This window comes from Protopterus annectens, chromosome 2.part0 (genome assembly GCF_019279795.1).
Source record: "Protopterus annectens isolate FY-2018-M chromosome 2.part0, PAN1.0, whole genome shotgun sequence".
Taxonomy (NCBI): domain Eukaryota; kingdom Metazoa; phylum Chordata; order Ceratodontiformes; family Protopteridae; genus Protopterus; species Protopterus annectens.
The window spans coordinates 312,162,365-312,186,973 of NC_056728.1; the positions used below are offsets into that span (position 1 = coordinate 312,162,365).

Below are 24,609 nucleotides of genomic sequence, written 5' to 3' on the forward strand. Positions count from 1 at the left end.
TAGTGGTTTCCTGTTATTGGTTCAATGCACTATTTGCGCTCTTTCAAAAGCAGCATCTTAATGTAGTGCACACTTTGGGTGTTTCGTAGCAGTAGTACAAGAAGAGGTGCTGTGATTTTTATGTAAGGTGGAATCGTGAGACTAAGTCCATTTTCTTCCACAGTAACTTGCAATTAGTGATGGGGTGACAATTTAGAAGTTGGGGGGAGAAGCTTAGCAAAAAACTTGCTCATACAAGTGTGCATTGTTAAATGTGGGAGGCTAACTGTCACGTCTCTGGTGATGGGTGTAAGCAGTCACACTGTTAGTTATGGGTGGCAGCCTATTCTTCAAATTTGTGGCACTCTTTATGTAATTCAAATGTGTGCATTATTATTTCAGCTTGAATAGCCTGGAACTTGGTTTCCCTTAACTAAGTGTGCAAGTAAGGTGGTCACTGGCATCCACTTTTTCTGTGTTTGTGTTATTCTAAATCTTAGCTTCAGAGAATTGCTGCTGCTGATCTCACTAAAGTTAAATCAACTTGTTTTAAACAGGATGGCACATTTTGTGGATTGGCATGACTGGATATACTTGATCTGGCTGGTTAGGGAAGTCTTGATGCTTGATGGTGTGCTTTTTGTAATGGCCTATTTTAGTGCATCAGAATAATTTTTCCCCCTCTCCCTTGTGGCTAAACAGGTTAGTAGCAGTTGTATTGTCTCAACCCCTTTCCTGCAGTTTCCATATTCTATCCAATGCAGTTGTCATCAAACATCTTGAGACCTCACAGGCAATGAGCAGTAATCCCCAGAGCAGCTTTAGTCATGTCTGCCTTCTGAGATTTTCCCACTGGTGCTAGATCACTTGTGTGCTTTGTGGCTTGGAAATTACCTGTGACTTTACTAAGTGGGATATGCACTTTTGACCTGATGGATGAGCTGTAATGTTAGTATGTCAGACTGTTAGGAGTTGAACTGTAATTTTGTTGTTTCGCTTGATTGACCAGGTGGGGACTAATTTATTTGCTTGTGTGCACCCCAGTAGGGGTCATTCGTGCAGTCACTGGGGTGGCTTAATTTGTTTTTCTCCAGTCCATAGTGCCACACACCCTGTGTAGTGTTTGCAGTGAGTGTACTGCAAAGGGTATATGTTTTCCAAGGAGGTTGTCTCCAGTAGTCAATAAGCCCAGTTCAGTGAGCCTCTGAGTGTTTACACAGTGTGCCGCCTCCTCTCATTGGAGAGGCAATCAGACTATACCTTTCACTCCTCCCCCTTTTCCTAGCTGCCCCAGAGTAGGGTACCTCTAATAGAATCCTGACACTGTTGGCTGCCACTGGTCTCGACTACACCACTGAACTAAGCTGGATTCAAGTTTTTAGTGTCCTAAAGAGAAGTGTTTAGCGAAGTATGGCTTTTGAGTATGGCTTTCATTAAGATGTCATGGAAAACCGTAATAACTATGTTGTAGATTGATTCTTGGCTGGAAAGTACCTTCTTTTCCACACTAACCGGCATTCCACTGATGTTTTAAATTGTTAGTGTTTGCAGCTATTGTTATATAGTTTACAATTATCTTTCTTCTCAATGGTGCAGCTACAGAGAGGTTCTGAAACAGGGTGTCATTCTAAGTAGATGCAAAAAATTTGCTTGAGATTACTAATCTTTTAAAGGTGTGTAATGCCATAACTTACCTACCAGAGAGTAATGTTAAATGATTTTCACTTGGGGAGGCATTTGTTTTGCTGTAACTTCTGACTTTTCTTTGTAGCTACCCTACTTCAAGATCATTTTGATTGTGAATCTTGCTCAGTTTCCCTGTTCCAGGGATTGGAGTTAATGGAGTTGGAAATTCAGTGGGGACTACCCATGGGGAGATAATTAAAACACACAAACTTTTCACTTTCTGGCCACAGTGGTCTTGAGTGAATACTAAAGATGCTAACTGGGGAGCATTTACATGATATGAAAGGAAGAGGAGTTCTGCTTGCTTACATCTGTTGTGTTCTGCGGGGATGAAACGTAAGGGTATTCAGCATGCCTGTTTTAGAAAGTTGTGTAACTATGCGATCATCACTGGAAAATGTTCTTTTCTGAGCGTCCGACATAAGACTTGTAAAATTATTAGCAGAAATTAAACTGAACTGATCAACAATGTTGAAAACTTGGTATCTTGTAAAAAGTTTTTTTGGTTGAATAAAATGAGGGTGTGAACATCCCATATGTAGTTTTGAAAGCTGTAAGTGGGATCACTGATCTTTATCTAATAAAGAAAATATTTGTAAGCATTCTTATAATTTCCCCAATGTAACACTTTCAGAAGGATTCTTCAGGCCCATGTGACACATTGGGAACATCTGAGTTTGGCAAATTAAATTCAAGATCAGTACTTCATTTGGATACCATTACAGTCTAGCCTACCAGCAGTTTCATCTAGGGGTGCTGCTTCCTTGGTTCACAGTTTAGGATTATTGTATGTATTTTGCAGATTACAAAGCTTGGAGTCTTAATTTGCATTTGCTGTATGGTATATTTACACTTTTTGGAATCTCTGTTTTGTAGCTCTGGGGTTAATTTGACATAGAATTGATCACTTTGCATGCCATATTTATAAAGGGATGGGACTCGAGCATTTCTGAAGAGCACAATAGCATTTTAAACGTTGAGCACTTTAAGTGCAGTGGTTCTTGGCATTCCACCCAATATCACTTGGTGCTTGTAAAAGTGTTTTCTACAGCAACAGATGGCATTTCACAAGACTATTCCCTGCTTGTATACAGTGGAGAGGGGTGCTGTACGTGAAGCAGAATGCATCATACAGCCTTGCAGGCTGAAATTGGGAGTACTCTTAAGATGCTTCATTTGTAAAAGTTATCCATTTGTTCTCACTTGCTTACCTGGATCTTTGGAAGGTGCGTTGCAGAGGTAAGAGGACTGGCCACTTGGTAAAGTTTGTATGGAGAGCGGTGGTGCTTGTCATGTCAGTCCTGGTTTCTTGTAGCTGGGTTCAAATTTTTGAATGTATTAGATTTGAGTGCTAATAACGTGGAGCTGGTTAGAAACCAGTGTTCCATATTTTAATTCATTGTCTCTTAAGTCTTACGTGGTGTGAGAAAGAGTTCAGTTTCTTGTGAGTCCCACAGCAAGTTCTATGGATCTTATTTGTGTCCATGTCAAGGATGTAGGGAGTTAAGAAACCACTAAGCTGTGCTTGCTTTCAGCGAATAAGGCATGCCTCATTGAATACCCTAGGCCTAATGGCTGCACCTGTTGTAATGCCTCACGCAAGATTTTATACAAGTTAACAAGTGGTGTGTGTAAGGGTCTCAAGTCTGTCAGCAGACTGCAGAATCCCCCAAGGGTTGAAAGTTGTATTTTATTGGGTTGCTTAACATTGGATATTTAATCTTGATTTTTCAAGGGGCTTTCAACATGAAAACCTGCCTTGGTACAAGTCTTTATTGAGCAGATAGTCGTCTTCACATCAGTGGGGAGGCATTGTAGTGGGTAAACAGTCTTTCACATTAGTGTCCTGGAGCTTGAGTAGTTCACATACATTTCATTTTAGTACATTGCTGGTGGTTTAGTACTTGAAATGGGGAGGGCACTTTCTTTAGATTTATTGTGAAGACGTGAGAATCCGTGAGTGAACTATTCCATCATATGGCTTTCTCATTGCCAAATCATTCCTGGGCCTAAACTGACAAGTACTGCTACATTAAAGATGAATATTTGTAGTATCTTTGTATTGGTTTTAAGATGTCAGACAAAGCTCCTCATTGGCCCTCTTTAAGAAAAATCTTGACAACTGGATGGGAAATAGGAAATTCACACCGGAGATCACTTCTGTGGCTCTGCTCGACAGGGACAAAGGAAAATAAATTCTTGGGTGGTGAAAGCCAGGGAACTTTTTGGGCTATGCTTATACAGGCCCTAGGGCTGATAGCCTAGTACCTACCTATAAACCTATGAACCTAAACACAGAATATTAACCCAGAAATGTTACTACACAGATAGATAATATTTAGTGACAAAAAATTAATACACTTACATAAAGTCAGGCATACAGCTGCTTAGAACATTTACATAAGATTTTTAAGGAACAGCATTAAAACATACATACTATTTATTAGGGACAGTGTAAACATACTCATTTCTATACAAAGGCAAAATCTGAAAGTCAATCCACAGACCCATTAATTTATGATACAGCATAATTAAGTAATATAGTTTTTTTTTCCATTTAAACATCTCTGTAAAGGTGAGGTTAAGTGGGACAAGAACTGAAGGTGGAGTTTCTTATTAACTCTTCTGATGAAATTTGACAGATTATTCCAGAATTTCCCATTGACACTTTTAAACACAGCATTGTGGGGACTGTTTTATGAAACGGGAAGATTTGACAGAAACCTGTCTAGGAAGTGGAGTGGCATTGTGGCTGAGGATTTACTGACTGCATGACTGAGTAGCAAGAATGAAGTACAAAGGAGAGCTGGTTTTGTTTTAAAGTTTGAGGCTGGCCCAGTCCAGACTGTGTAGCAGGCCTCCGTGGTGGGATGTAAGTGCATAGTGACTAATTAAATTAAAACTACTACTTCTCAGGTAAAAGATGTGCTATTTTATTTTGGGGGGCTCAAGGTTAGTATTAAAGGTGCTTTTTACAAAGAAAAGAGTTACTTTTTTCTTTCTTTCTTGATTTAAGGGCTACTACTGCTGCCAGGCTTCCCCAGGAAATGAGAAACTTTTGCAGCTTAACAGTGGAGGAACCACTTACCATTTCCTTGGGTCTTCCCTTTTACAGCCACAAAAAGAAAAAAAATACTGAAGGGATGTTTTAGAACTACACAATTAAGGCTCATACACATAACACAAGCAGAAAGCTATAATTCAAAGTGGAAAGGGATGAAGCAGGGGTTTATTCAAGAAATAAGGTGAAAATGGGATTTTGGATGTAGATCCTTAAGGAGAATAGCAGCAGTCATAGAGAATATTACATTCATAAAGAAGCAAAAAGTATTCTAAGAACAAAACTAATGCGAGAATGGAGAAAGGAGATTCTGCTGATAGGGATGACTGCAATTAGGGGTACAAAGGATAGGCAAGAAGGGGCTGAGATTTACTGGAGAAAACTGGCAAAGGAACCAAGGTATTGGGAGCAAATAATTAGAAAGGGACTAATAATATAATTGGAAGAGGCCAAGAAGACATTTGGACTGCAGGCCAAAGACTACCTTCCCTATCATGGACTGATATCAGAGTATAGGCAATAGAAAGGGATAGGAATCCTAAGTAAAAGACCTGCTCTGGTAGAGTTTTTAGTTGAATCTAGAACAGAGGCTGCTGTTTAAAAAATGGGATAATTAGTAGGGCCACATAAAATATTGCAAAATAAATATAGTAATCAATCAGAAGTTAGAAAAGATGGCAAAGAAAGAGATTGGATAAGCAGTTCACAAGGAAACAATGGGAGGACATACATGTGTCTCCTAAATATGCAACAAAGTCTAGAAGGTCTATGATTTTTGCTTGGAAATGTTTGCATATGTATTTTCATATCCAATGCAGATGCCAACCACAGGTAGATGGCAAATGTTACAGGTGTGATGGTGAAGAAAGAAGTAACTGGGAACATATCTTTTGGGAGAGTAATAATATGGCAGACTTTAAAAATCACATACAGAGTACTCTGTCAGAAATACTGGGTGAGCAAATGAATGTAACTAAGGAAATTATTTTTTTTTAGCTGGGATGCAGGATCTGAATTGTGTAGACATAGTGAGGCATTGTTAAGTTTAATTCTGTTTGCTGTCAATAAAATAGTTACTAGAAAATGGAAATCAAAGTCTAAACCAGCTTTATTTGAACTAGTGAATACTGTAAACGAGATAAAAGAACTGGAAGTGGGATCTTTACAAAAGGGTAGGAGCAAACTACATAAAAAATGGAAATTGTAGGAACAATACATGCATAATGTTTTGGGGAAGGAGTGAGGTTTAAGGGAAATAGGAAATGAGCACTTTATGTAATTTTGGAGTGATGATAATTGTTTAAAAGCATGTATGTCATTTAAAATGTTTGTAACTGTGAACATGTTAACATGGTTCGTTTTCTTTTATTTAAATGTATGTTTGTCTATGTTTTAAGTGATAATTCAATAAAGGTGTTAAAAAAGGTGTTAAAAAAAGAAGAAAATTACTAAACACCCTTTGCCACCAAAGCAGGCTGCTAAAGTGCCTCAGCCACAGATGGGTGACTCAGTTGCGGTCATTAGGGTTCCTTCAACCATTTCTCTTGTTCTTTGGTTTCCTCTGATGTAGTCCCTACAGCCTCCATGGGCTATGGGTTAGACATGTCCTCTACATCTGTTGGAATATCCTTGGTGGACAAGAGAGAGTCAGTCTTGTCAGTACTGAGAGAACAGACATGGAATATCACAATGCCTAGCCAGCTATACCCATCCATAGGGAGATTTTTCCTGGCAAAAGTGGGTGTTTTTCTTCAGATTTTTCTGTCATAAAGACACAAAAATATAACATTTTTCTTCTCTTGTCACTTTGAACAGGAGTGGTTTATTAGGTTTAGCTCAAGATTTAATTCAGGTTCTTGACCCTTCCACTTCAGCTGTTTCTGATAAAAGATAAAAGAGATCCTTTATCTTCTGGTGAGGTTCAATGTGACTGTGAAATGACAAATTCAAATTTCTGACTCAGATTCTGAGCAGAGTGTAGCTTTGGCCAATCCCTTTGAAGGAGTCTCTTTCAGTGAAACTATTTCCAGAATGAATCAGTTGTTTCAGTGGGAACATAATGATATTTCACAGACGTGGGAAAAGATATTATGATTTGTTACAATGGGATTTTTTCATAATTTACCTCACATTCCTCCAGTTCTTTTAGCACTGGAGGATGTCTTGTCACAGTCTATAACTTGCCTGATAGCCAGCCTGCTGCCCACAAAAAAGCAGGTAGATCGTATAAATTGTCTCAGTCTTGTAAGTTTTTATACACTCATCTCAGATCAGACACAACAGCAATTGTTTTATTGAACCTAGCTACTACTAAAAACTTTATTCTGACAAGGATGGGAAAGATGTTGACAGATTTGGGTAATCCCTTCAGCAACACTGTTTTAGAAGTCTGGGCTATCAAGCTCATAAGGTAACTCTGATGCATATTTCCTTTGAGAATATTAGAAATATTATGGCATCTGTTTTCTCTTCTGAAGAAAAATCCGCCTTACGCAATTTACTTGCTTCTGTGTCACATGTGGCTACTCAGTATTTGAAATGTGTTTATGATTCTGCTGATGTCATTCCCAAGGTTGATGCCACTGGAACTGTTATGGTTGGTTGTGTTCTCAAAAACCTTCTAGAAGATGTCAAAAATAAAACTCTGAATTCTCCACTGGATAGAGATTTAGGTTTTAGACCATCTGTTGCAGATATCCATACAAAGTAAGATGAGAGAGGTAAAATGATTAAATGAATCTCTCAGATTTTCAGACTTCCTTCTCTGAGTTTGGCAATGAATTTAATGTTACTCCCACAACCCTGTTTAAAAAGCAAAATAAACAGGATTAGCAAGTTGCTGGTACGTGAATGTTTAAAATGCACTAGTAGAAAGGGTCCAAAAAGAAAGGAGGAGGAACCCTCAGGAACAAAGGACAATCTATTAAGTCTGAATGACTATATACAAGACTCCCCTCATTCTTTCCATCCTGGCAAACCCTTAATCCTTTCAGAAAGTTTGAACCTCCACTTCTCTGTTTTGGAAAAGATAGTTTCAGATAGATAGGTTCTGAAAGCAATTCATCAAAGTTATAGATGGCAGTAGGAGTCTCTCCCTCCTTTTCAAGGTTCCCACCGCTCACCAGAACAAACTTCTCTTTTTCCTCCTGTCATTCAACATCTGCTGTCTCAGGGGGTGAAAAAATCTGCATCTCCTCCTTAGTTAGGGGAAGGGTTTTATTCAAGAATGTTTTTGGTGCCAAAAAAGAAGATTCTTGGAGACCAATTCTTGGTCTTTATTTTCTGAAGCTCTTTGTGACAGTTCTCACATTCAAAAGGTTATCCCTTCACAACTTGTTACCCATTAGTCTCCATCTGAGTTTTCTTGTGACCTCTGATTTAAAAGATACGTATCATCACATTCTTACAGATCCAAATTTCAGATAGTGTGATCTAGAAAAAGAAAATTTTAATGACCATCAGTTCACTGCATTACCCTTTGGTCTGTCCACTGCTCCAAGGATATTCACAATGTGTCCATCTCCTGTGATAGCCTACCCTAGACTACAAGGTATTTATGCTTTGAAATGTGTAGATAACTTGTTTATTTGCAGAGTCTTTTTCAAAGTGTTAGGAATTTCTCAACATGGTAAGGGATCTCCCACAGAGACTGGGGTTCCAGGAGAACATACAAAAGTCTTGTCTGACTCTTTTTTTTTTTTTTTTCTTTCTTGGGTGGCTCCTGAACACCTCAGTTTAAAGAGCTTTTCTTTATCAAGATCTATTTTTAAGTTTTTCCACATAGACTTTTATCTGAACTAGGGAGTTTATAAGGGTTCTGAGTCTCATGGCTTCTAGAATTCTCATGATCCCTCTTGTAAGTCTCCACATAAGAAAAATCCAGAGCTACCTGAAATCTGTATGGTCACAACATCAACATCTCCTGACATTCTAAATTCCAGCTTTGGGGTTTGTGAAAAGGGAGATTTTTTTTTTGGTGGTGACACTAAATTTGTCACTATACAGGTATCCCATTCTTCCACCCAGCTCCAGCACAGTTGGTTCCAACTTTGCTTGGGGAGTAGTGTCTATAGGGAAAAAAGTGCAAGGTCTTTGGAATGGGGAAAAAAAACAGACCAAAACACACAAACATAAAAGAGATGCTGGCACTAATAAATATGTTCTCAACTCTCTCAATCATCTGTGGTTCCCAAGATCTCTACAATTGTTTACAGACAAGACAATGGTGATATGGTACATAAAGAAGCAAGGGGAAAACACATTTTATCCTCATGCAGACTAGCCATGGTAGCCTAGGATATAGCTTTTCAGCACAGGCTCACTCTACAGACATCTTACATACTGTCAGAGCAAAATTGTGTAGCAGACAAGCTGACCAGGACCATAACACACTCTCACTAATGGAAGTTGAATCGGGGGGTCTTCCAAAAATTGATCCAACTATGGGGAACACCTCAAACAGATCTTTTTGCCTCCACTTACAAGTATAATTTGGCAAACTTCTGCTCCAGAAATTCATGTAAGAAGGCCTGCTAAACAGATGCTTTTTTTCCTTGGACAGGACTGTTCCTGTATGCTTTTCCATCCTCTTCACTAATATACAGGGTCATTCAGAAGATTCAACAGGACTCTCAAAGATAATTGTGGTGACACTTTTCTGCCTCATGCAACAGCATTTCTCCCTTCTTTTGGAAATGGCTAGGGACAATTACCACAAGCTTCCTCAAAGACTGGATTCATTCATACAAGACAATGGGTGTCTGATACATCCTGACCCCCAAAAATGTAAATGACTGCCTGTATGACAAAATATTAACACTTTTAGGGACCTTCTTTTATTTCTGAGGAGGTGCAATAGGCATTAAAGGAGGCAAGAAAACCTCCTACTAGAAAGTTATTTATTAGTACATGGAAAAGGTTTTCTTGTCGATGTAAAGAAAACAAACAGTACCCATTCAGAGCATGTGTTTCTCAGATTTTACATTATTTGTATGAGTTGCTGCCCACTCACCTATCTAATTCTTCAATTAATTTTCATTTGTTGACCATTTCAGCATGTCTACCCATGAATCTACCTTTTCAATGCAATCTCATACGAAAATGTTTTTGAAAGGAGTAGTCAGACCAAGCCATATAGACAACAGATAGCACCTCCTCAGGATCTAAATTTTGTTTTAGAAAAACTATTGCTGCATTTGAATCAGCTCATTAGGCTGACTTGTGATTCTTAATATGAAAAACAGTGCCACTAATTGCTCTTACGCCTGCAAGAAAAAATATCTAAGTTTCAAGCTTTTATGGTGGGTCAGCCTTTTCTCATTTTCTACAAAGACAGGGTTTCCTTAAGAACTAATCCTACATTTCTGTCTAAAGAGGTATCTGAGTTTAATCTGCTCTGTCTTCTTTCCAGAACCTTAAAGTGAGGGAGAAAGGATACTCCATACCTTGGATAAATTTGGGTACTACAGTACCTTGACAGAACAACATTTTTTCGGAACTCTGATCAGTTGCTCATTTCTTGCGAAAGTAAGAAAGGACAACCTGTATCAAAACAGATTTCCAAGTGGTTGTCTCATGCTATTACCTTTTGCTATACCCATCATCAAACAATTCCAGGCATTGTCAAGGCTCATTCTACAAGGGCCTTAGCTTCATCTGTGGCTTTTTGTAAAGAGTTGAATTCTAGAAGCAGCAACTTGGTTCTCTGTGGAAACTTTACAAAACAGTATAAACTAGATTCTTTCTCCTCCAGATCTAGGACAGGCTTTGACAGGACCATTCTCTGGGCTCCTGGACATCCTCCCCCTCAAGTCAGTCTAACCTATGGTAATTAACCTATACAGGTACAGTTATTGCAGCAGTGAGTCATATGATGAATATAGTAGAGTTGTGCAAGTAAACAACCATAACAGTGCATACTTGAACGATCACTGCTGCAGTAGCCACTCCCTTCCTCCATCCATCTTACTTTTGTATATTTTTGTTGCCAGTGTGAGGATTTTTATTTTTATTTTCTTAGCATTGTCCTTACAAGGGCTTTAGCCTCCCTCTCTTTCTGTTAACATGAAAGCTCTGAAAGGTTCGGTATCCAAATCTTACTTTTCAGTCAGCTCAGCCTGAGCTAACACTCTGTGCGCATACAATGTACTGACGCTTTGGAAGCTAGACAGCTGTTTTATCCTTACCAGGATATAACCCATATAGCTAAGGCTACTGTAGCAGTGATCCATATGATGAACATATTACATTCTTTTCATCTTATATATAAGTTAGCCCATGTAAATAAGGCAATGCTATAGATTCATCTCACATACCAGTTAATTTCAACTGTTGCTACATGAGTTTAAAGTCTCCTTTTTGAGTTTTTCCATTATTATTACCTAAAATAATTTTATAATTCTTACATGTTACTGCTTGGACAATTCTTTGATGTTATTATTAAGTGGTCACAGTGATTTAGACTGCTGATACTTTTATCTGAATAATGTGTTTAGTCTTTTAAGCTCTATCTGCCTTTTGTTTAGATGATAATTAAGAAGCTTTATATCTGCTGTTTTTGAGTCAGTCCAGAAGGATTTGTTGCTGTTCCTTAATACAGTCCTCTTGCACAATTTCCTCTGACTTTGAACGTCTTCACACAGGTCCACGTTGTGCCTTTGGTGGGGAAGACTGTAGCGTTTTGATCGCTCAGCCGGGTCTGCCACCATGATTATTATTGTATCTCAGTTTTGATGTTCACGTTTAGGAAGTGTATTCATAGTATTGGTGTTGATGTACTATATGTCACTAATCACTGAGATTTTATACTGCTTATTAATTCCGTGTGTCAGGGAGGACCTATTGCTGTTTCTTGATATGGTTCTCTAACATAATTTCCTATTGGCTACTGAACTTTTTACACAGTATGACAGTGGCATTTATGGTGATGTCCAGGAAAAAAAGCCACACTGATCCCAGACATCCCTCAGCTACTGGTGTCTTTACCAAGATAAATTTATTTTCAGAGTGGTGTGGCCAAGAAGTTCATGTTGTAGTGTATTTTGTAAAATAAAACTATGACTAAAACTTTACTGTACTTTGTAAAATAAAACCGTGAACAAAACTTATTAGAAGTCCATCTGTCAAATACGGTAGTTAAGAAGCAGTCACTTTAAATATAATAATAGTTATCTGTTCCCGTAGTAAATAAAGAAATGCAGCAGAACTGAAGAACTAGATAAGCAGGTAATAAAAATTCCATCTTATATAACATGGTGCCTAAAATGAAAAAAAAAATGTCAAATGTAAACAGTGTCACTGTTACTGACTAAAATAACAGTAAACAGATGACAAAGTAGATCAAAGTCCTTATGGTAACAAGGTATTTAGATGGCTGTTAGCAGTGGAAACCAATGAATGAGATGACAGGCCTAAATCCATGCCTATTGTTGCTTAGCTTTGGTTGCTCAGTTACTGCTAATTGATTAATTTAACATTTTTCATTGTTTGCTAATTGATTAATTCAGTTGTTGCCACTGGATTGCTAGGCATGTGGCCAATGCATGGGAAGATGCTAGTTCTAAATGGCATTTTGCATCTCTAAGAATGATGCCTCTATTCAAGGACAAAATCTGTGGCTTTAACAGCTGGATGTGTATAGCTGTCACCATTTTAGGAGGGATCCGGTTTGTGTCAGCAAGCCTTCTTGTTTTGCCATGGTTGGTTTGCCCCTCGCTCACCATGGCTTTTTGACTGCTGGTTAAATGTTCTGCTACCTCTGGCCCCTTTTTTGGGCATTTTCTGTCTCCTGGACTTCCTAACATAGCAAATTCTAATAAAGACTATATTTACTACTAAATACTAGGAGTCCAATCAGAAAAAAGATTCCCAAACGTGTGTCCTATCGCTCCTTCAGACCCACTGGACACTGTAGGGAAGTATCCATGTTTATCTAGCACCCCATCATTACAAGGCAATATCCCCCATGACCCCAACCTTGGACTTACCACTTACTCTGATTTCAAGTGAACAGCAAACATCCTAGTGATTAACTTTAGGTCCACCTTCACACTATCTACTCACTCTGTTGATCCCCCTATACCTCAGTCACCACCACTCCCAAAAGAACACCATTGATTAAGTCCTGTGGCCCTATCAAAAGCCAAGAGCATTATATCTGTGGGTCTTATTAACATCAAATACAATCTGTGTAAATCTATGCTTAACATTGTAAATGTCAGCCTTTCAATCAGCTATGTCCCTGATGCCCAGAAATCTGACATGGAAATATCAGTTCATAAATGGGTCCCCACCACTGAGTCAGGCAATGATAGCTCCATTAGCCTTATAATATATGCAAGGCTATGGAGAGTATCCTATCAGAATTCATAAACGTAGACATGGTAATCTCCTGGCCCTAGCTTGTGATCAATCCAGCTTTGTCAAAGGCAGATAGATCATCCTGTCTCCTAAATCTGGTTATCTTCTTTGTTAAGGTCACTGAAGCCAAGGACTATGATCATTCCACATGTACCACCTACCTTGACTTGGTCAAAACCTTTGATGCAATCCTCCATTCTGGCATTACTGACACACTTACATAGCCAGTATGAAAAAAAATCTTATTCTGTCCACTGGCAGAACTCAAACAGTAAATGTTGCTGGTGTTTTCTGGTTGGTACAGCCTGTTAAAAGTTGACCCTGTGTCTGGCATACAAGGCATCCTCTGACCCAATACTACTGCACATCAGTAAGTCAAATTGCATGAGAAATACTTGATCTAGGGATCTAAACCATTGCTGCAGCATCAACAGAAAAGTTTGGAAGGACTGGTATATCTTGCAGAGGTTATTATTATTCTGGAACACTCCCCATGCACACAAAACAAAACTTACCTCTGTCCATATTAAAGTGTAACCTAGATCTGTGGATGGGAAACAGACAGTTTACCCATGGAATACCCCCTGTACTACTAATGGACAGAGACAGCTTCTAAATCCGTCATCCCATGCACAGGTCCACACAGATTATCTATGGTATTATCCCAGTTATTTTCACTAAGAGTAATATATAATTATTGACCATGGGATGGGTAAGGCCAATCTAACACCAAATGGGACAGGTTAATTAAAGCACCAGAAGGGAAACTGGCTAGGCTTAAAATGGCTTGCAAGGGCAACTAGCCTATTACTTACCTATGAACCTATGAAGGTGGTAACTAACAAGGCATGCATGGCTTCTGGTCAAATAACCTTGTAGTTCCGATGATTCCAAAGAATGCAAGAATGTTACTGTTGTGTCCTGCAAGGTCATTATTGGTGTCTCTCCTTTTCAGCATCTTCTTTTCTGATATTGAGATCTAGGTTCAAAGCTTATTGCTGACAACTGCAAACTAGGACCAATCACTAACTCTCTTATGGACAATCAGAGCTTGACAATGCCATCTCCTGCTATAACAACTACGATCTCAGACTCAGTTTTCAGAAAGGCAGTGTGGTTCTATTTGGGAAATAGTAATTCCATAGCTCATACCATATCAATGAAACCCTCCTCCAAACTGACACAGTTATCTGACACCTGGGTGCCTATGTTAACAACGGGGTATAATTTGACCATCATATCTCCATCATAGTTCACAGACATAATTTTCCTAATCCAGATAATTTCCAAAGGCATTTCCTCTAGATCAGAAAAGTCACACTCACCCAATGCTCATACTTTATCAGGCCCATCATTGAATATAATACTCTGTTCTACATGCATATCTCTAACCATCTTACCCAATGCAAGAGATCCTTCCCTAAAAAATTTGACCATGTCAGTCATAGGACTTAAGTCTCTCAGCTATCCATGCAGACAGTCTACACTCTCTCTCTCTGTCTCTGCATTCTATCTTCTACAGACTCTTTCACAGTGACCTATGCTTAGCCTTTTATACTTTTAAATACCCTACCCTATTTTATCTCATTCACTTTCATAAAACCAGTAGATCATCTGATACCTACACTGAGGATTTTAATCTCCTCTGGAAAATAAATAACAGTCAGTGGTGGGACAGGCTCCTCATACAACATATTTCCTACCTTTGGAAAAGCTTCCTGTACACTGAAAAATAGTACCCTAGCCTCTTTCAAGATTAAGTATGATGACTGTATGGGTTTTAATAAATTCATCCCTCAGCTAGCCTGTGCAGCCTTACCTGAAAAGATGGCAAGCACAAACAAGTATATAAAACCCAAGGATGGTATAATTTAGTGTACTGTATTCTTACTCGCTTTTTTCTCTAGAAGCATATACCTTCTTTATTCATATATTCTTCTGCTAAACATTTCTATTACCTCAAACTCTCGCTAACAACCCACTCAATACCTTACACTCGGCACACATATGTACCTTGGTTAGCACAATGACTAATTTTGGCTCTAACACATTTCCACTAAATCAACAAATTTCTCTCTCTGCCTAACCTCTCATTATAAACCAAACTTTTTTTTCAATTTTTCTATATGTTAATTGGATAATCCCACTGAGCAATGTGACCATTTTCAGGGGCGACCCCAAGAGCACTTTCTGGTTAAGTGACTTGCTCATTTGCGCCGTAGACAAATGGAGGTGGAAAAAAATCAAACCTTCTACCACATTTACTAAGGGAAGCAGTTCATTAAGAGCACAGAGCTTTAATTGTTTGTGCTAACTGCCAGACAACTTAAGTATCACTATTCTACAGCAGCTATATGAAAATTATACAAATAATTTAAATCTGCATATCACATCCTCTGCCCTTCTACCCTTTCTCAAGTAATTCTTGTACAAAACATCATCTCACACCTATACATAAGTACTCTTCACCGTATCGATTTGTTTCTTCCTTTTTTAATTAATACACATACTATACAAGTTGCTTCTTATTCCTGCTACATCCACATATTTATACGAAACTGTTTCAGTACAATAGTCGTTTCTTTAGTACCTGTATTAACTATCCTGAAATGTAGTATAGCAGTTATCCTGTATACTTAGAAAGAAATGCCTTATGTTAAACCTTTTTACATTTACTGTGGTTTTCCTAAAAACAAATGTCTGTCTTTACTCCAGCTTGCTGTAACTTGTATGCCTTGGAGCCTTCCTCCCCAGGAATCTGCTGAAAATGGGCTATTATCTCACTTGAACTAAACTGATTAACAATTGAAAATAAATAAATCAATAAATACCTTACTTAGTGACTTAACACATGAGTTAAGGAAAGTTGACTTTTGTTTTCCAGCAGTTTAATATGCATACATCCCCCACTTTTTCACTCTTTCTAATTCTTCTTCTTCAGCTGCGAGTTGATGACCAGAATAAATTAAATCCTGGCTCGCATACTTCCCTACCCGTTTTAGGTTTTCACTCTCTTGATCCTTATCACAAAAAGCTTTATAAACTGCCCACCTCAGTGTCAGCAACATCTTAAATAAACTGGATAACTTTGAAGCTTATACAACCTTTTCATCATTTTTGTGGTTGAAATCTGATTAGTGGATTATTTTTCTCTTTTTTTTTACAAATCTGTGTTCAATACATATCAATAATCATGCAGATTCCAAGTAAGGTGGTAATATAATACTTCTTGTTAAAAAAACACTCTAGTTGAAGTTCCTAAATCCATTTCTTGGACATATTAACAAACTAACCACCATGACCTGATCGCAAGCATCCATATTATGATTACTTAAAAAGATCATCTGCTGTATATTTATGCTGATCAGGTTACATAAACTATGAATTAAGCTGTCCCATCAACCTCTCCTTCAGCAGAGACTCCAGTATACTTTTCTGATGAAAGTCAGGGTTACTAGACTATGACTAATGCGACTAACCTGCTATAAGTTTTATATAAGAGGGCAACGTTATGAACCATGTATGGGCATCAATTTCACTCTAGTCAGCTTAATGTAGTTTACAGCCAGATGTTCAGCACATTACGTAACTTCAGGAAAGGGATATATCCTTTTATCTGAGGGTGTGTAGCCACAGAGTTACCATAATGAGGTAAAGTCAAATAAGGGGGTAAAGCTGACCACACCAGGATGAAAGGGGGTACTTTGAAAAAAAAACACAAAGTTTTTTTTTGTTTTCCCGTTGATCAGGTTTATGGCCATCAACTCTGAGAAATGCCAATGTTTATACTGCTGAGTACATGAATGGGAAACAGCTACACCTATAGCACTTAAGTCCTCCATAACCTGTTATACTTTTAGTAAATTGTTAAAACAGCTGCAAGCACCCTCACCAGGCCTTATTTTTAGTTTCAGCCTTCCGATTTATAGATTCTTTCAAAATGTGCAGCTTTAAGGGAGCTACTTATCGTCTTCAGTTTGCGGCTTGCATTGCTGTTTGGATTTTTACCTTCCTTCCTCTTTGAGCAACAAGTAGAAGGATTTTTTCAGAAGGACTGAACTGCTTTGCCCTTCTCCAAAAACTCAGTTTTCTTGTCACTATTACTAGTTCCCTATTACTTCATATTGCTGTTTGTTTTTGTGGTGGGGATTACTGCCGCTTAGGGCTACAAAGTGTCATCGCATTCCTTTCAGGTATTAAGCTGAATCCAACTAGTACATGGCTTCATGGGCTGATTTTTTTTTTTTTTTTTTTTTGCTTTCTATCACACTCTTACATTTTCAGATAAAAATACTGAAATTACATGATTTATCACAGAAAAACAAGAAAGTATAAAGCTACAATAGGAGATAATATCATGTAAATGACCTGTACAAGTGGAAAATAGCAAAACATTAAACAGAAGGCATATAATGTGAAGAAAACCTTAGGCAACCATAAACAGCATTTGAGAGGTACCATCTGACAAAAAACATAAAATGTTTTGCATACATGTTTTTTGTTAACCAAGTCTATATTTGTAGAAAAGTTTTATGGTGTAGTTTTTTTTTTTTTTTTTACACTCCTCATAACATGTCCATTCAGAAATCGTTCTATTCTTTAAGCAATGTCTTTTTATTTGAAGATTATATGGATACTTGTCTTGAATGTTCCATACAGAAATATAATGTGCCAAAGCAGGAATGCCTTTGACAGATTCAATGTAAACAAAAGATTATTAAATTTTCCTTTAATAGTACTTCATGCATTCCCTGATTACTCTCTTAATCCAAATTACTGTTGCAGGAAAGCCTCTTTCTACCCTGTTATGCAAGGCAGACAACATGCCAGCTCATTGCAGCATATACAAACACTCATTCAAAAACAGGACAAACACAGACAGACAATTTGGAAAATTGTTACTTCACCTGTGGTATGTCTTTAGGATACTGGAGCAAAACAGAGCACCAGACAAAACCCCGTGCAGATATAGGGAGGACATACATACAGCACACAGAAGGTACCTCAGTTGAGAACTGAACTGGAGAACCACGCATCGTAAGGCAGCAACATTAACGACTATTCCATGTGCCAATCTATTCTGTTCATGGTCAGTAAAACTCGTATTTTTGAACAGTATTCTTTTAAAGCCAACCAAAGTTTCTTTTTACTTATTTTCTTTACTGCCATTTTCAACTTTTTGGTTCAGGTTGTTAATGCAAACTTTTTTCAGTAACTTTAATATAAACAGCCTGATTTATAATATATTTGCTTGAGATTTTAAGGCTTGATTATTTAAATGTGATTACAAGTACATTAAGGCCATTCTCATTTTTGCAGCAGTGCTGTTCACTCCACTTTATTTTAAAAGGTCTTGAGTATATCTGACTTGCAAAACTCTTTTTTAAGAGCAGTATAAAAAATTCCATACAAAATATTCTACATATACAGAGTGGAAACACTTTCAACAACAAATCTTTTTAAACAGCTGTCTGACTGTGGAATATGCTTGTGTCTCATACCTGGATTTTTTCATCGTAAAAATCTTTTATTTTATACGTAATTTAATGTTAAATATTCATATTCACACAGTTATAGCCAAGCATTTGCAAGAAAAAAAATACTGACTATACTACATAACAGGGAAAACTCACAGTTAGGGAATGATTGCATCTCTGGAAATAAAAGACACATTGCTGTTAGACCATTACATAGAATATGGCTAACCTCTTCCCATGACTGTGTGACCTTGGTTCACAGTGCTGGTGCAGCAGGACAGTCTCCTACTGTCCACAGTGCTGTTGCAGGACAGTGTCCTATAGTACAGGAGGCTGGTACAGGAAGACAGTCTCCTACCAACCAGACTGCTGTTGTAGGAGGGCAATCTCCAACAGTACAGAGTGCTGGTGCAGAAGGACAGTCTCCTACTGTCCAGAGTCCTATTGCAGGAGAACAGTCGCCTACTGTCCACAGTGCTGTTGCAGGAGAACAGTTGCTCATTGTCCAGAGTACTGGTGCAGGAGGACAGCCTCCTACTGTCCAGAGTGCTGTTACAGGAAGACAAGTCTCCTACTGTCCAGAGTGCTGTTGCAGGAGGACGGTCTCCTACTGTCCAGAGTACTGGTGCAGGGGGGCAGCCTCCTACTGTCCAGATTGCTGGTGTAGAAGGACAGCCTCTCACTGTCCAGAGTGCTGATGCAGGAGGACAGCCTCCTGCTGTCCAGAGTGCTGGTACAGGAGGACAGCTTCCTACCATCCAGATTGCAGGTGCAGGAGGACAGCCTCCTACCGTCCAGTGTGCTGGTGAAGGAGGACATCCTCATACTGTCCATAATACTGGTGAAGGAGGACAGCCTCCTGCTGTCCAGAGTGATGGTGTAGGAGGCCCAGAGTGGTGTTGCAGGAGGGCAGCCTCTTACATTCCAGGTGCAGAAGGACAGTCTCTTACTGTCCAGCGTGCTGGTGCAGGATGACAGTCTCCCACTGTCCAGCATCGTAGTGCAGGATGACAGCCTCCTACTGTCCAGCGTGCTGGTGCAGGAGGACAGCCTCCTACTGTCCAGAGTGTTAGTGCAGGAGGACAGTCTCCTACTGTCCAGAGTGTTGGTGCAGGAGGACAGCCTCCTGCTGTCCAGAGTGCTGGTGCAAGGGGACAGCCTCGTACTGTCCAGAGTGCTGGTGCAGGAGGACAACCTCCTACTGTCCAGAGTGCTGGTGCAGGAGGACAGTGTCCTGCTGTCCAGAGTGCTAGTGCAGGAGAACAGCCTTCTGCTGTCCAGAGTGTCGATGAAGGAGGACAGCCTCCTACTGTCCAGAGTGCTGTTGAAGGAGGACAGCCTCCTGCTGTTCAGAGTGCTGCTGCAGGAGGACAGCCTCTTATTGTCCAGAGAGCTGTTGCAGGAGGACAACCTCCTACTGTCCAGAGTACTGTTGCAGGAGGACAGTATCCTACTGTCCAGAGTGGTGGTGTAGGAGGACAGTCTCCTACTGTCCAGAGTGGTGGTGTAGGAGGACAGTCTCCTACTGTCCAGAGTGGTGGTGTAGAAGGACAGCCTTCTACTGTCCAGGCTGCTGGTGCAGGAGGACAGCCTTCTACTGTCCAGAGTGCTGGTGCAGGAGGACAGCCTCCTACTGTCCAGAATGCTGGTGCAGGAGGACAGCCTCCTACTGTCCAGAGTGCTGGTGCAGGAGGACAGCCTCCTACTGTCCAGAGTGCTGGTGCAGGAGAACAGCCTCCTACTGTCCAGAGTGCTGGTGCAGGAGGGCAGCCTCCTACTGTCCAGAGTGCTGGTGCAGGAGGGCAGCTTCCTACTGTCCAGAGTGCTGGTGCAGGAGGGCAGCCTCCTACTGTCCAGAGTGCTGGTGCAGGAGGACAGCCTCCTACTGTCCAGAGTGCTGGTGCAGGAGGACAGTCTCCTACTGTCCAGAGTGCTGGTGCAAGAGGACAGCCTCCTACTATCCAGAGTGCTAGTGTAGGAGGACAGCCTCCTACTGTCCTGAGTGCTGGTGGAGGAGGACAGCCTCCTGCTGTCTAGAGTGCTGGTGCAGGAGGACAGTCCTCTACAGTATAGAGTGCTGTTGTAGGAGGACAGCCCCTTACAGTACAGAGTGATTGTGCAGGGAGACAGTCTCTTACTGTACAAAGTGCTGCTAATGAGGCTGTCATCCTATATTTCAGAATAGTGGCAGGATAAGTTATACTCCTACTGTACAACCAGTTAGTGCAGAATTTCATGTGCTGGAAATATTATTCCTACAATGCAGAATCCTGGTGCTGCAGAACATCCTCCCATGGTATGTATGGTACATATTGCTGCAGGGGAGTACAGAATGCTAGTATAAGACAAGGTCCTCTTATAGCAGAGAAAGCAAGAGATAATCCTCATGCAGTATAAAATGTTGGTGCAGATGGAGCTGATGTCAAAGTAGAAAGTTTAAAAAAAGACATCTTCCCAAATTAAGGAGTTATGATGCAGATAAAAACAGCTTAGATTTTACATTTTTAAATCTGAAGGCATCCCTATGTGTTTCTACTCAATGTCATACAAATTAAATAAATGGATTCAAACGTTAAGTGGTGTATATATAGTAGGTCTGCAGGCCAGACACAGTTCATCCCTCAAAACCTATATGAAATGGTGTGCAATGCAATGTATTTGAGTCCAGCTTCATAATTTCAATCCCCCCCAATTTTTGGCAAATTAAGTGTGCTTTTTAAAGCTAGATAGTTTTCTTAGTACAATATGAACAATTGGCAGCATGATATATCACTATGGGTCTATGTTAGTGATACAAATGGAGGTAAAAATCTGTTACTACTTCCATTCAGTATCAAGTATTCCATCACATTATTAATCTAAAGATAGCACATTATAGTTGAAACTGAATTTCAGCTCAGCCACAGGTGTTCATGTCTTTAATTTTGCTATAAACTGAAATTAAAGCTTCTTCAATAGCATAGTGAAGTTTGGTATGTTTCCTCTCAATGTGTAGAATGCATCATTTGCTGTTGTTAATGAACAAATCATTACCTTGGCAGTATGACATTAAGTTGTTGATACAATTCTGAAACACAGCCCTAACATTTTGACAGGTCACTTATTTTTCTTACAGTCAGTTGAAAACAGATAACCAAACTCTTCTGGGAGGCTTTGTATGTGTATAGAAACCATTAAAAAAGAAGGGGGACTCAATACAGATTCCTGTCATATGCTTGTAATACATGCCATATCAGATGAAACATCAAGTGACAGGCCTAGAATTTGCAGGGAGATAGAAAACCTTGTTATAGCTGGCTAAGACAATGGTCCTTTTCTATGCTCTTTAAGTGATCTGATGAGTGATAATGCTAGTGACATTGTAGAGAGCCAAAGGTTAGAAAGCAAAACTTTAGAAATGTTATCTGCCCAACAGTCTTCCTAGCCCTTTTTAAGAGCATGCCCGCCTTTATAAGATTAAATTGCAGAAACTGTTTCAGAAACATTGTACTGGTTAATGCCATACTTTTTTTAGCTCTTAAACTGGTCACAGAACTGCTGGGAGAAAATTATTGCCGACTCAGCCTTATCAATTACAACTGGACCATTATACATCAGTGAAGAGCAGGAAAAAAGGAATTATTATTAGGGTATGTAAATAATGCTGATAACTATAAGAACCAATCAAAAGACGTCTGGAAAGATTGTGAAAAGAGAAAGGAAAGGCAAGCTACAAAGGAACAGAGGGAGAAAATTTGTATGGCTCCCAAGTATTCGACAAAGTCTAGAAGGTGTGGGACTTTTGCATGGAAGTGTTTGATTAGGTATCTTATACCTCAAGTATACTTCAGAGAATGTTTCCTCAAGCAGAGAAAATCCTGGAGGTCTGACAGGAAGGAGAGGGGTAATTGGGAACATGTTTTGGAAATGTAACGAGTTGGCAGATTTTAAACTTCCCTACAGAGTACTCTGTCAGAAATGTTATGGGTGTTTGTGTGTGTGTGGGGAGGGGGGCTGTAGCTAAGAAAATTATTCTTTTCAGCTAAGATATAAAAACTGAATGTCCAGATTTAGTAACACCTTACAATGTTTAATGCTACTGGCTGCCAAAAAAGCAATCACTAGAAAATGAAAACTAAAATTTAAACCAAACATAACAGAAGTATTGAATATTTGTAAAAAAAAAACAAAAGATCTACTAAAGCTAGATCTACAATGGAGTGACTGTACATGGCTGATGAGATATGAGAGAATTCTAAACGAGGTGCCAGGTAACTGGGTTTAGAGGGGGACTTAGGGTTTAGATTCCTGCTGAGGGAATGTCAGTAGGCAGAAGAATCTTCAGAAGGACATAAATTTAAGGGAAGGCAGACTTCAGCAATTCATATAATGGAGTGAATGATAATTGTTAAAAAAAAAGAAAACGTATAACACATGAAAATGAAAAATGTTGACAATGGTTTGTTTTCTTTTCTATTAATGTATGTGTACCCTTGTCATTATTCAGTTTGTGTAAATTTAATAAAAGTGTTTAAAAAGTGCACAGAATGAAGAATTACTATTTCTCATGTTGTTAATACCATTAAAGAAAGCCATGTTGCTGTTAGCTGATGGTTGAGTGATAAAAGAACCTTCAAATTATCTTTTTGCTGATGAGATGGAACAAGCAAATAGATGCCAAGATTGCAGAAATATTTTTCTGATTCCACAGAATCACTCGTCAAGTACAGCAGTACCTTCTCTTTGTATAGCTTAGTTAATGCTGAACTCCACAAGGATATCGAACCACTAATAAACAAATCCATAATGCAAATAACTTTAAAAACTGCAGAATAACACTAATAAACAAATCCATAATGCAAATAACTTAAAAAACTGCAGAATAACACTCAAGTAACAATTTTGTACAGAAATATAATGCCAGCTTTAGAATATTTACTGCTACTTAACATTTATTGAAAACATATGTTATGAATTACCTTGGTGAACAGAGTAAGCACTGGTAAATCCTTCTGCAGTGCATAAAATCTCTTGAGCATCGGATTTAGATTGGTTTGTATTAGTCTTCTCACTGGAGCAATTAAATGCCGCATACTTGTTTATCTAAAAACAAATGTGAAATTTGTCAGATAAACTACATTGTTAGAACTTTTAGACAATCAAAATGATTGCAGTTGTACAACTTCTGAGTACAGATACTACATGTCTCCTCATTTCTTCCTCATCTAAAGGCAACTTAACAGTTCCAGTCATCAGTTTCAAAGTCATATGTGCAATTACTTCATTTCAGAGTGCGCTAATCTAAACGTTTCCCTTCACTGTACTTCAGAGCAAGTACTATGTTAAATCATCAAAACCAGTTGTTACTAATTTGAGATCAACTGAACACACACACACACACACACACACACACACACACACACACACACACACACGAGATCAACTGAACACACACACACACACACACACACACACACACACACACACACACACACACACACACACACACACAAAAACAGCCAAAAGCCAAACAGTAAATGAGTATTTACTTATTTTACATTTGTTTACTGGGAAAGTCCAACTGGGCAGAAGTTGCCAGTTTTCAACGGAGGGCTGGGGAGAAAAGCTCGACATAGTACATAACAATACAAAAAATATTCAAGAGATTCAGTAGAATGATGTTCAACATAATCCTGATGGAAAAATATTCAAAACATTCAATACAAATATATTCAACATAGTCATTACAAAATACATTAAAATAATACCCAGAAAGTAGGGTACAGGTGGTAAACATGGGATAGTGATACACACGTATCATGCCCGGTGCAACTGCAGTACTTTATCATGGTATACATTATATATGGCTAATTATGAGAAAGGACTAGTTATTAATTAAGTTACTTAGTCTCGGTCTTGACAGTTGCATATCCAGCAATTTGTTAGGTAGGACCTTTAGTTAATTTCTGAAGTTAGATTTGCTATCTAGCATTCTGATTTCAAGAGGGAGAGAGGTCCAGATTTTGGCAACTGCATTTGAGTAAAGGGAGTCCCCTGATGTGTATTTGC

General features: G+C 38.9%; 1 protein-coding gene across 1 annotated transcript in view; it reads right to left on the reverse strand.

Annotated features, from left to right (window-relative positions):
* Positions 1 to 24,609, reverse strand: part of CCHR2.PART0H5orf63 (chromosome chr2.part0 C5orf63 homolog) — a 188,989-nt gene that overhangs the window by 141,134 nt on the left and 23,246 nt on the right. Inside the window, exon 2 of the mRNA XM_044060793.1 lies at positions 23,520 to 23,643. Within this exon, the coding sequence (XP_043916728.1) occupies positions 23,520 to 23,633 (114 nt within the window). The 5' untranslated portion in view covers positions 23,634 to 23,643. The remainder of the gene's footprint in view (positions 1 to 23,519; positions 23,644 to 24,609) is intronic.